Below are 13,283 nucleotides of genomic sequence, written 5' to 3'. Positions count from 1 at the left end.
AAGGGTGCAGATCAAAGGCAGCAAATCAGCCTTCTGCTTTAAGGTCCTGGGTTTTCCCTTTGTGGAGGACACCAGGTGCAAAATTTGTGCCCAGAATTGCATTATATTAATCCCTCTTACTTGTGTTTTACACTGTGGGATTGACACATCCTTAGCTACAGCAACACAAGCCAGCCAGGTTACAATGCAGCATTCATCTTCCCAGCCACGTAATCACCATTTCTGAATCACTGGGATAAACTGCCCTTACTAAGCAGTGGCTCCTGACACACTGTTTGCATTTTTTGCAGGAGTCCCACTGCCAAGTGAAGTCCAGCTGCTGATAGCCAGGTGGGTAGATTCTCATGCAGCCAGTCACCGATGGCGTGGAACATTCTGCAATTCCTGAGTTCCTGGTATGGTGGGCAGGAAACGGGAGGGATAGCTCAGTGGTTTGAGTACTGGCGTGCTAAACCCAGGGTTGTGCGTTCAATCCTTGAGGGGGCCACTTAGGGATCTGGGGCAAAATCAATACTTGGTCCTATTAGTGAAGGCAGGGGGCTGGACTCAATGACCCTTCATGGTCCCTTCCAACTCTATGAGACAGGTATATCTCCATATTAATTTCCCTGTAGGACTCCTGGGGAGGAGAGGCATAGTCCCAATCCAGCCCCAGAGAGCAGGGCTACAAATAGCATTTGCCTAAGTGTTTCAGCAGTACATGCCAGAGGCAGCACTGGCAGCAAGTTCTTGCTCCAGCAACATGTGACTCATGGTTGACTCAGCACACAAGCAAGCCTGCCCTGACAAGTACAGGGAAGAACATCTGCAGCAGAACAGAGAAAATCCAGATTGGAGCTTTGATCACATGACCTGAATTATGGTGGTATTCCACCCCATCCTGGAAGGAAGTGAGCCAGGGAATTTGGTGTTATCAGTGCAGTCCACACTGGAGCAACAATCCTAACATCAGCATGACACAGAGCTGCACAAACAAGGGTGACTTCTGATGACTTACTAGAATGATGCAAGCCAAAGAGACAAGCACTAGACTGTGTGAGCTTATGAATTATAAATGTACAAATCAGTGACTGAAGCAGGCTGTCTACAGCTAGTCTTTTCTTCTTTTAGCTATGGGGAGTACAAGTGCTTAAAGGGCAGTGGAATTTTTCAACCATCTTATCCATCAGGATACTATGGGCATTTATGCAGAGATGTGATCTCTGCATTACTTTGAGACTTTCAACCACCACACAGAAGTTTAAATATAAACCTCTCCATTTAAACCCCATGATGTAACAAATTCAGAGTAAGATTCACGAAGTTTTTATCTCTATCTTCCATATAAAACATACACCCAAGAAGCAGGCAGGGAAACCTTGGACTTGTGTAGTGTCAACCCGGGCTCAAATGCACCAGGCAAAATCGTGATTTGTTCTGTTCAGATACTTAGACAGCCCTTACATCTCCTTTTCCTGACCACTAGGAATAACTGAATGAAGAGGACTTACTGGCACTTTGTGACTTGCTTCTAGGTAAAGGACAGGATCACTAAATTGGAATAGGAAGCCTCGAGTATCAAACTTTGAGATGGCCTCTCCCCAAGCAGTCATTGAATTAGACTATTCAGATCTCATAGTTCAACTGTGGAAGAGATTAATGCAATCAGATAGAAAGCAAGAGTGCAACAGCTTTTCTAAAACTATAAGTGGAGGAAACAAGCAAAAAAAAAAAATTTTCTTGGTTGATAGATAACATGACCAGAGATCCACTCAGGATGGATAACCAGTGATAAACCCAAGAAAGGCTTGGACAGACAGCAGCAGCAGGAAAATAAATAAGACACCAGCTATCCTGTGATATGTAACCTCAGTCTTTCAAAAAAAGAAAAAAGAAAAAAAAAGAGGGAGGAATAATCATATGATCATCTATTTGTCCTGCAAGTCTTGCATTCAGGATTTGGGTGTTCTAGAAAACAGACTCCTCAAGTATTCTAAATCCAGCAATCGACACATCAGGTTCAGATCACCACAAATCTGTTCTCACTAATGAGAAGCTATCAGAGTTCTGAGCTGCCCCATATGGATCACCCAGAAACCATGTGTCTGATGAAGTGGGTATTCACTCATGAAAGCTTATGCTCCAATACTTCTATTGGTCTATAAGGTGCCACAGGACACTTTGTGCTTTTTACAGATCCAGACTAACATGGCTACCCCTCTGATACCAGAAGTCAATGAGGACAAAACTGTAAAAGAGAACTTCTTACCAAGGCTAGGGTAACCAGATGTCCCAATTTTATAGGGACAGTCCTGATTTTTGGGTCTTTTTCTTGTATAGGCTCCTATTACTACCCCCCAGCCCCAGCCCAGTTTTTCCACACTTAGTGTCTGGTCACCCTAACCAAGGCCAGTATCAATGCCTTGCTGTGCACAGAGCCTGGGTCTTGAGGAAAAGCAGCTAGCACTACCTGCAATGTGTAAAGTTAAGTTTTGCAGTGAACATTGATGCTCAATATGTAAGGAATAGGTGCTATTTTTAGAACAGGGTGGGCATGGTAGAGTAGCTTTTAGTCTCTAACAATTTGATAGCAACAACAAGAACTAAGAAGGGTTGCACAGCCTCACTAACTCAATTGGATTCCAAGTCACAATACAAACTATACACAAATAGTTTTAAAAAGTGTCCCAAAAGCTTTTGATAGGCTCTGCCTCCTTCCTATAAAGATAGGCTGTCATAACTCTGACTTGATAACATTTTGTACCTACTGAGCCTGTGCTACACCTCAACTGACTCATTTGGAGATGTTATGCAGTCAAGAGGCTCACTACACTGCCTCCAGGTACCCCTTCTTTAAGGTACTAGCTGAACTGGTGGTCTGTATCTGCCCCATGGTAAAAAAAACCCTACTTGTATACAAGTTCTATAAATTTTATTACATATACTGCAGTGCTCCCTTCATATCCTTTTCCAAGTCCACCATTTATGCTTGGAACACCTTCCTCAAGTGCCAAACCAATTCTCTCCATTCAGTGCCCCTTTTAACAAAATCCATCCACAAAGCCCAACAAGCCACTGAAAAGAAAGCATGCTTTGCAGTACAGTGCTCGGAGGTTGGATGACATGCTGGCCACCCAGTAATTCATTCATCTGAACTATACTGTAATTTACTGGGCAAGGGATCATCTCTCAGATTTTTAGTCCATCAAGCACACTGAGTACTCAATATAATGTTAGAAGGGTTTAGACAGCCCATAATCCAGAATATGGTTATCACAACCTCAGCCTTTAGCAGGATTAATTAAGCAACTGTTTAATGCAGATTATTGGTAACAGTTCAAGATAAGGGCCAAGGACTTTAAGTGCCAGGATGGTATTTATGGTCTATTCAGAAAGAAGCTACATCCATTCTGATAACTAGGGTCAGTGGAACATCAGATACTTAGGTACTATGCAATTTTGTAGGATATGCACAGTATCTCTAACAGCTCAGAACATGATCAACATATGCAGAGGATTTTGCATTCTCTCTCATGCTATTGTGGGTGAAGAGAACTAGACAGGCAAGGACTCTCAGAGCTAATAGCTGACATTCCTTGACTGGCCACAAAGTATCCTTGCTAAGCCGCATGGAACTATTCACACCAGAGTGGAAAGCATTCCATTACCATACAAGTCTCAATTCATGCTTTCACATGGAGTGCATTACCAGGAATGGACCAAGAGATGCCTGTATGGTAATACAGTGGTTTAACACCCTTCTGCTTACAGACATCCACTCCATTAGTCGGAGGATAGGTTCAGGTTCCTATAACTGGGCGGTGGACACTTATGGAATGGAGCACCATTCAAGTTACAACTTGATTGCGACATTCAGCTAACTCCTTCCATCTTCAAGCAGTGCCTAATGGGTAACAAGCCTGTAATCAACCCACTACTACTCTCCATCACCATCTGGCCCACACATCATTTTCATTTGGTTTCATGCCAGCCGTGACCCATCTCTACACTTGTATTTTGAAACTGCACTTGGACAGTCAACATTCAACTGGTGCCACCAGGAATTTCACATAACTTTAACTCCCCACTTAGGAATTGGACTGTAGCCTTACCCTGTGGCTGGATTCTGCTATCTGCACTTCAATTCTCTGTGCTGGAAGAGGATGATGTCTGTATGTGCCGAATCCTGACAGAGCACAGAAACACTGCATTCCCCAAGCGCCATGGGAGCAGCTTCCCTGAAATTAAACAAAGTTTTATCAGCAGAGGAAGCAGCAGTGTCTAAGAGGCCCCAGGTTAACTCTGACAAGACCTTGAGAAAGGGTATCTGGTATGTCAGTATTTAAGTGGTCACAGGGATCCAGGAAGAGACCCTCTAAAAACGCTGAGGAGATCAGTGTCAAGTAGAAATTTAGGAGGTGGCAACTTGGCTAGCTATCAGGAAGGATTCTCTCCGAGCTCTATTAGAATATAATAACAGCAAAAGCAGATATTACAAACATGTTTAAGAAAATCTGGGACGTTTACTAGCATCCAACAACCTAATTGAGTCTAGTTGATGGAGAGAGGTGAACCTGTTAGCAGCAGCATGGACTTTGTTCTCTTCATTATAAATATTCTAGGTCTCTTTACCATGAAACTAGCAAGGTTATTTCTGAACTATGAGTGTTAAGGCCTCATATGGGGGGTAGGAATAGCTCAGTGGTTTGAACATTGGCCTGCTAAACCCAGGGTTGTGAGCTCAATCTTTGAGGGGGCCACTTAGGGATCTGGGGCAAAAATCAGTACTTGGTCCTGCTAGTGAAGGCAGGGGGCTGGACTCAAAGACCTTTTCAAGGTCCCTTCCAGTTCCAGGAGATTAGTATATCTCCAATTATTTATTTAACAGGATTGTCTCACTGTTATCAACCCCTCTGCCTGCTAAACTTCTTTTCAGGCAGCCGACTTTGAAGCCACTCTGAACATCACTATTGGACAAATCTTTGGAAGAGTTCACTGACTTTTTTACTGTCCTAGTTTCAAGGTACAAGTGTTTAGTAACTAATCCACTTGCTTCAGTTGAGTAGCTAGAAAGAGGGTTATACTTGTATTACTCCAACCAAAATGGGAGTTGGATCAGTGATTGCAACTTGCCACCACTTGCAAAAAAATCAGTGTTTGAGATTTTTATCTCTTTTTGCTTGTGGGCAGCAGGGACTCAAACCATAGGCAAGGAGGTGGACTTAGCTTTCAGGAGCTGATCTCCAACACATCACTGCAGTGACAAAGCAGAAAAGGAGCTGAGAATTTCAGAACATGTCCAGCTCAAGAAGAGAGGGCAAACAATCCAGGACTGGAAGAGGTGGGATGGTGAGGAATCAGATTGAAGGAGGAAATGGGGAAGATACTCAAGAATCCAAGGATTATGTCCTGAGGGGTCTCCCTATTTCTGTTCCTCACATTTATTTTAAGAAATTCAATAACAATATTTTCAGAACATTTCTTTGGGGTGCAGTTAAGAAAACCGAGACTGGTTCAAAACAAATCAGAGCTTCTCCTATCTCTGGAGTTATTTAATTTTTCCACCAGGCATCTTTGTGGCTGTTAGATATGATTGCACAGACCCCAACTTGGATTCGGACTAAATGAGAATTACTATAGCCTCTCTCTTTTTCAGGCACTGTATGATTGAATTTGATGGCTCCAGAGTTCCCACAATAATGGGTGTGAAGCAAGCTTGGTCAAACCTGGCTAGAAAGTTCTGCTTCCATTCATGGTAAAATGGTCCTACAGAGCAGTGCTATGCTTAGCTGATGGCAAAACCTTGATGTGGAGGCACTGGATGGAGCGAGGAATGATAACTGAGATGCAGCTAATTGACAGCAATAAATTTAAACCATTTGTAGGTCTTCAGCAACAATTTTGCTTGCCCTGCTTCAGAGCTAGAAACAATTTAATTGGATCTATTTACAAATTTATTTGGGCTGGATGCATTGGGAGCTCCAGAACTTTTATTACGTGGAGGAAACTTCCTGGATTTATTTGGCCAGCGGTATCCTTTTACAACTGTCTAGCCCAAAAAGTTCAGTCAAAGATTGATAATTTCAGAGTTGCCTAGAACAGAGATTTTTGATACAAAACTCTCTGATCCAATGGACTACAATCGTATCTAATGTTAAAAAAGCAACTATACACCTAAGACTATATCTTATTCACAAGAGGACACTTTTTCAAATATGCTGGTCCCCCCATAGGTTAATAGTAATGGGCCTCAAATGCTGTTGGAAATGTAATTCCCTTGGTGCTACTTTAGTTTGTGTGTTTTGGGAATGCCCCATATTAGAAATTCTTGATATGAGATAGGTCAAAGGATCAATTTATATTGGACACTAAATTGGAGCCCTCCCCATTAAGTTTAATTCTTCGATATATTCCTGATGCCTGGTCTTTATTTGTAACAAGGCAGCATGGTTCCAAAGTGCAGCTTTGGTTCCTAAAAAATTAAGCCTGCAAAAAATGGAAAAGTTGATCCCCACCTAACATTGGATGCCTGACTTGGTGATATGGCTGTCCCTTTTCAGAGGTCTAGGATTATCTTCAGGGTCTGCATTAGCTATGTTGCTTCCCCTCCCTCCCTCCCGGCTAATAATTTTTCTTCATTCTGTGCATTATGATGAATCTGGTATTTTGTCATATTTGGAAAAATACATGTTATTTAAAAGATAATCCAACAATGCATTCCCTGATCCCAATTCACATAAAGTAAAATCATGTATCTATAATATGTTATTTTAATGCTCGTGTAGACCAGGAATGTGGTTGCTCCTACAAAATAATTAGAAGGACCTCTCCAAAGTCTGCACCCCATAGTTTCTTGCATTTCTTAAAGCTTCCCAATTTCCGCTGTGACTGGCTACCTCAAAAATTTTTAGTGTTTTACTGACCTTCATTTAGATCACCTCCTCCCACAAAAGAGTAGCATGACCCCAGCATAGTTGGCAGATGCAGCAACAGGGCACCTTGTTATTGTCACTGAGCGCTCTGATTTGAGTACACATGATGCGCGGTTCACACAGCCTCGTAATCTGCTTATTATAAGCTACAGGATCGAAGACTCTGGAGATCTGTGGTTGGCGGCCCATACCCCGACTGGGGTGACGGGCGTGAGTGAGTGATAGCAACACCCCCCTCCCACCCTCCAATTCTGAGAGCTGTTCTCTACAAAGCAGGCTGGAAAAGCAATACAGTGAACCTCTTGATGCCAATATTGCCAAGAAAGATGTGGAGAACAGATTTCCTTCCCTCACCAAGAGATCTTTCAAAGCCCAAGCTAAATATTAAGACTAATAGCCACCTATATATGTATTTGAAGTCTCATTTGCTTAACTCTATAAATACTAACAGATTTTCCCAGTTATTTCACTTCCCTTTTCCAAGTTAACAATACCCACAAAGCTGTAGATTTCACAAAAGCCTGACATAGAAACCATATAAACAAGGGGGAAACAAAAATTAATTTGATTAGTCAGCAATTTTCCATCTAATCCCAACAGTCATGACCTCAGCTATAATTTAATGGAATTTAGCCACACCACATATTTTGCCACCTTTTCTAGTTCAAGGACCCATCCATGTATTTTAACATTTTTCAGGCAGGTTCCTGCTCCTTCCCATCTCTCTCCCACCCCTAAACAGATCAAAGATCATTGCACTGACTCACTGAGATCCGCACATGGCCCTAGATGCCCCTGACTGTACCGGTGTCCACTGCCCCACCCACAACTCTACAGCATATAACGGGAGGGCGTGTCAGTGACAACTACAACCACCACAAGATCATCAACAGCTAGCAGCGCCGGTTTCCAGGTAGGGACAGCTTCGGGGTGAGATTTCCCAGGAGTGCCCAGTAAGCCGGAGAATATTTGCACAGCAACCGGGTCCTAAAGAACAGCCTGAAGTCAAACCCAGAGGTGAGGGGGACTCTGTAAACTGTAGCCCAAATAAATCACCCCTCCCCCCAGGACCCCTTCTTCTCCTACCCCCAGGGTCCCGACCCCACCTTCAGGTCACTCCTTTCCCTTGCCTCAGTTTCCCTTCCTCCCTGACTGTCCCTTCCACCTCCTCCCATTTTCTCACCTCCATTCCTCTCCCCACCCTTAACCCCGCTCCCTGCCAGCCCCCCAGCCCTTACCCCTCTCCCCAGGAGCTTGTCTCCCCTCCGGGATGCTCTGGGGGGAGGGAGGAGCCCAGCCCGGGGGCGTGCCGCAGAGCCCAGCCGCTGTCGAGCGGGGGAGCCCCTAGAAACCCTCGTCCTCCGTCCGCACCCACCTGGCAGCGCCTGACCCACTTCGTCCCCTTTGCTCGGGCTCCTTTTGTTTGGCCCTGACTGCACCACTCGGGCTGCTCCGCCCCGGAACTGACCTCACCCAGCTGGCATGGCCGCCTTCAGCGCTCCCTCCACGAGCTATGGGCGGGGGAGGAAGGATGAACGGGGCGGCGCCATCTTTATGCGGGGCACTTGCCGCGTTCGCTTTGTTCAGCCATCTTTGTGCAGGGCGCGTTGGTTAAGCAAGGGGCGCTATGTTTGTAGAGGGCGCGTCTATTGCTGGCTGCGGAGGGACTTGGGTGTAGCCATTTTTGTGAGGGGCAGCGCCATGTTTGCGTAGCTCAGCGGCTTAAAGGGACAGTAACTCCTTTTTTAGAAATCACCCCAGTGAATTGAAGAAATCCAGGTAGTCCCAATGGTGGCTCCACTTTCCCCAGGGGTTAGCCAAAGAGTCTGAGTGTCCTTGGGCTGCACTCTCAGTAAGTGCAACAGGGAATATTTGTAGGGCCAAAAGGACTGGGTTGTGTGGGTCACTGGAGGCCTATAAGGGAGGGGGCTCAGGGTTCAAAGGTCATGGTTTCAAATCCTGCTAGGCCAACTCAGCCCTTCCAAGGTGGATGAACCAGGTATCCTATGGCTCACCCTGTGCAAGTATTTGAGATAAAGTTGAGAGAATCAAGGTTGTGATCTAAATGGATCCCAGGACAGCTTTCAGAAGAACCAGGTTTGCAGAAACACCCTTGGCTGAAATATTTCCTCTTCTGTATGCCAGCTGCTGCCCTTCTTCCTAGAAGTGGCTCTGTTTCACTGGTGCTGTATACAGGTAAGAACAAATTGATTGTTGGTGTTACCCTCTTGACTTCAGAGCAGTGATGCCAGGGATGACACTGACTTCTGCAATGTCCCACCAAGGATGATTGTGGCCCTATAATTTGTAAAGTATTTTATGATTAAAAAGCACTATATCAATATTAAATGTTACTATCTAGTCATAATCTGATTTGTTACAATGATTTAATTTAATTCTAAGTATAAGCAAATCAGGTTAAAGCATGTATGTCTGATAAATGGGGATGGTGCCCAGTGACTGATAGAATATGCCAGTTTAACTCGTCATCTTTCAAAGAGGAAGAGTAGGAATCAAAGACAGGAGGACCCAAGAACAACCTCAGAGTTTTGTTCACTCTTCTGTGATTTATGTGACATTAAGGAGGAGCTCACAGAGTGCAAATACCATACAAAACACAGATGTAGTTGTATTATTATGATTTATTTATTTTGTTTGTTTGTTAAGTGCTCACAGCATGCTCAGTGCTGTGTACGACACAAGGAAACAGATCCTACCCTGAAGAGTAACCTGTTTACCTGGCTGATTTTGTCTTGCGTCCTCCTCAAACTGGTAGATGTGAGGATGCTGCATAGTTCCTATTATGAGACCTAACAGCTTCTTAATAAATCTGTTCTTCATTGGTTTTGATTTAGGGATAGGTTCTGCTCCCTTTGAAGTCAATGGAAGTTTTGCAATTTTCATCAGTGGACGCAGCCTTGGTTCCTTCATGAGCTCCAGACGAAATCCGAAGTGCAGATAGATCATCAGTGGAGGCAAACATTTATTTATTTTGAATTCTCATAGGGTAATATTTCTTATAGCACAATTTTTTTTTTTATTCTTTATCAGCCCATTTCTTAGCAAACTGTTAGATGTCTAAAACTAACTGCATCTCTTTTATTAGTGGTCATGCTTTAGGCAATGGCTTGGCTAACTTGGGAAAGTATGGTACACTCTCTGGGCCTGATTAGCTACTGACTTCCACCATGTACACTCATTTGCACCAGCACAAAGTGAATGACAAATCACTACCATTCTGACCTGGTAGCATTTTACACCCACTTTGCACTGGTGCAAATAACGGCATAAAGTGCAGGGGAGTGAATAATCAGGGCCAGAGACTCCCAAGTGAGATAAACCGTTGCATGCAACATGATCATTAATAAAATAGATGTATATATGTGTGACACAAGGTGCGTGAGGCAATATCTTTTATTGGACCAACTTCTAATGGTGAGAGAGACCAGCTTTTGAGCTTACACAGAACTCTTCTTCATCTCAGAAGTTTGTCTCTCTTACCAACAGAAGTTGGTCCAATAAAAGATATTATCTCACCCACCTTGTCTCTCTAATATCCTGGGAACAATACAGCTTCAACAACACTGCATACAACAGTGTATGTGAGTGTCAGTTACTGTTAGCTAGAGTAACACTAGTTGGTATTGTCATATAAATGGGTTTAAAAATACAAAGTTGGTAAAATGAGTGTTTTTAAAAAGAGTTTGCAATAATAAGGAGGAATTAATTTAAGATGTAGATTCTATAGCTTTTCCCTCTGGACCATATAAAGACTAATCCACATCCATTTACAAAATGGAACATTTCTAAAACCCCATTATATTTCCATTACAATAGCTCACCTCTGTAAGGCCATTTGGTAGTGTAACATTTGTTGTACTGTGCCCTGAATAGTAACATCGTTGCTGAATTGCAGTTATGTCCCGTGGTAATTTTGTGGCATCAGTAAAAGCAGGATTCGAGGCAAAGTACTTGATTCACTGAGGTTTATTTTAACTAGGATGACTCATTTTAGAATATTGACCAGCCTCATAATAAAAAAAAAAAACATAATGGAAAGGTGAAAGGCATTCATTATAATCTTATTAGTGCAAAAGATGCAATTTGGAGTGGTTAGGAGTGTGAGAGTAGCAGACATTAACTGTTTGATGCCAGCTATTATTTCCATAATAAAATATAACCAATCTGTAGCTTTATAGGAGCTTTACATTTGTCACTGTGCTGCACTAGCAGTTAGCTTTATGGGTGCTAGGACATGCATTTGAGTAGTTATTATTCTATCCAGTAGAAGGCAGCGGTCCACAGATACACTAGCTAGTTAATTGGTATTTATATTTATACCTTGTTAAAATATGACATTATGACGTAAAATTGTTTGTGTCCTCTTTGTTTCTTTATGATGAAGCCCTGAAAATATGTTGTTGTTTTTCTAATTTTGCTTATTTGTTTTTTTTTGTTTTTTTTTAACCTGACAAACTCCTGGAATGCTGAATATTGTCTTCCTTCCTGCATGTCTTCTTGGAGGGCCCACTTATAAAGCAGAGTATTCTGGAGTACAATGACTTTTATTCGGGCATAGAGTGTGTGCACCCAGGAACTTATACTGGTATAACTATAACAGAATAATTATTACAGGATAGCTATGCCAGGAAATTTTCGCTGTGCAGACGGACAAGCACTTAGGCAATTAACAGCCCAAGGCTGCTAATCACTTTGGAAAATGAGACTTTGGCTTCTAAGCCACATTGGCACTTTTGAAATGTTCCCTCGGATCTCTTTGCCCCTGAAAGATTTCCCCCACTTAATTCTTGCCTCTGCTTCTGCAGCCTTTCCCGCCAGCTCTCCAGAGCTCAGCTCCTCCCAGGAAGTCACAAGAGCAGCTGAAGCAAATCACAAAGAGGGGTGGAGGGTGTAGAATGAGAATGAAGGAAGACTAGGGGAATTGTGCTCTTGTGCTGAACTGTGCAGAGTAAGACTGGAGTAAGTGGATTTACCTTTCCCATTCTAAGAGCTGCTTTGTATCAGACTATCAGTCTATATGTGTTGGCTGCATCTCCCTGTTTCCTTCTTCAGTACAAACGTTTACCTCCCTGCTGCTTCTCAGGGAATAGGAGATCATGGGGACTGAGTCCCTCATACTGGGTTATTTTTAGAGCAGGAGTCACTACCAGTGCTATTTTTTACTTTTTGCTGATTCACTGGTGCAACGAAGGAGCACAAGAAACAGAAGGTCAAAGGAGACCATGTTTACTACTAGAAGCAATATGAAATGACCTCTTTCTGGGGGTGACCTTATCAGGCTCTGGGCTGCTGTAACATAACCCCTTTGTGTGCAGCTCCCCAGATCAGATTTGCACTGCCCCACTATGATAGAGGAGTCCTCTTCCTGATTCATTCTCCTTTGGGAGCTGAGCTGACTCTCTGGTTGAAAAATATGCCTAAATTAGAGGGGAATTCTTGAGTCTTTACCCATCTAAATATCATTTCCCTCTCCTCCTTTTTCACTTTCTAAGCATGGAGTAGGTTACTGGAGAGCCTCAGAATTGTGACGATATTGGGAGGCAGAATTGTAGCCCAGTTCTCTGAATCTTTCCCCACCCTGATTTCAGCAACCCAGACCTGTACTAACTTGAAAGAAGTGTATCCTCAATGATATCTTTAACTCTTTGCATGCCATCTGTGACAGGAAGGGAGAGTGCAGAGACTGGAGACACATCTTGGGCCACAACTGCGGAGCTCCATTTATTACCATGACATTAGACCAGCTTACATCAGCTGAAGGTGTAGGAACTTAATGATAATGTCTAATATATAGTTCATCTATATATTAGATGTCTCTCTCTTTCACCCCCTGCCCCCCCCCGAAATCCAAACATTCTCTACAGAGGAATAAAACAGCTATTTAACAGTCTCCAGCAATGCTATACAACATTGTGGGCCTGAATCTCTTGTGCGAAGTGAGTATACAATGCTACTGTTCTTATTTGATAGCAATCTACACCCACCTTGCAGTTGTGTCAGTGATAACATAAGGTGGGAAAGTAACGGAGATTCCTGTCCTGTATTTAGGACAGAAAATGGTTCTATTTGTAATTTCAGGTTAATTCCTCAGCTTCCACTCCCCAGTTTAGTGCATTGTTTAAGAGCTGTGTGAATTAACCTGCATTGTATCAGTATAAATGAACTTGTATTTTCTGAACAGAGCAACCCATTTTATTTGGACTGGACTTAAATTAATTTGCCAAACCAGTGAGCCGGCTAAGATTATATTAGTTCTGTCAGAATCATACACTTAGGACAATGCCATACAACAGAAGGGGAGATCTGACATAAAGGAACATCAGAAATGTAAATTAATTTGTTTGCAGTTTT

The 13,283-nt window shown here is 43.0% G+C and overlaps 2 protein-coding genes across 19 annotated transcripts in view; one reads left to right on the top strand and one right to left on the bottom strand.

The window, feature by feature from the left end:
* The window catches only part of LRRC8A (leucine rich repeat containing 8 VRAC subunit A), a 30,557-nt gene extending 22,107 nt beyond the window's left edge, over window positions 1–8,450 (bottom strand). For 3 of the 4 annotated variants that reach the window (XM_032797818.2, XM_032797816.2, XM_032797815.2), the window contains exons 1-2: window positions 8,287–8,450; window positions 4,092–4,217 (exon numbers count right to left, since the gene is read on the bottom strand). The gene's annotated coding sequence lies outside the window, so the exon portion shown is untranslated. The remainder of the gene's footprint in view (window positions 1–4,091; window positions 4,218–8,286) is intronic. The other variant, XM_032797819.2, reaches the window with a different exon arrangement.
* Window positions 1–13,283, top strand: part of KYAT1 (kynurenine aminotransferase 1) — a 92,634-nt gene that overhangs the window by 61,775 nt on the left and 17,576 nt on the right. For 2 of the 15 annotated variants that reach the window (XM_075060643.1, XM_032797824.2), the window contains exons 1-2: window positions 8,587–9,107; window positions 11,738–11,891. The exons of 2 other annotated variants lie outside the window; for them this stretch is intronic. Coding sequence is in view for 1 of the 13 variants with exons in the window: in XM_032797834.2 (XP_032653725.1) it covers window positions 9,050–9,107 (58 nt within the window). In the remaining 12 variants the exon portion in view is untranslated. 11 more of the 15 variants (XM_032797831.2, XM_032797826.2, XM_075060641.1 and 8 more) reach the window with 10 other exon arrangements.

Source organism: Chelonoidis abingdonii, chromosome 24 (genome assembly GCF_003597395.2).
Source record: "Chelonoidis abingdonii isolate Lonesome George chromosome 24, CheloAbing_2.0, whole genome shotgun sequence".
Taxonomy (NCBI): Eukaryota; Metazoa; Chordata; order Testudines; family Testudinidae; genus Chelonoidis; species Chelonoidis abingdonii.
This window is presented reverse-complemented; position numbering and strand designations above follow the sequence as displayed.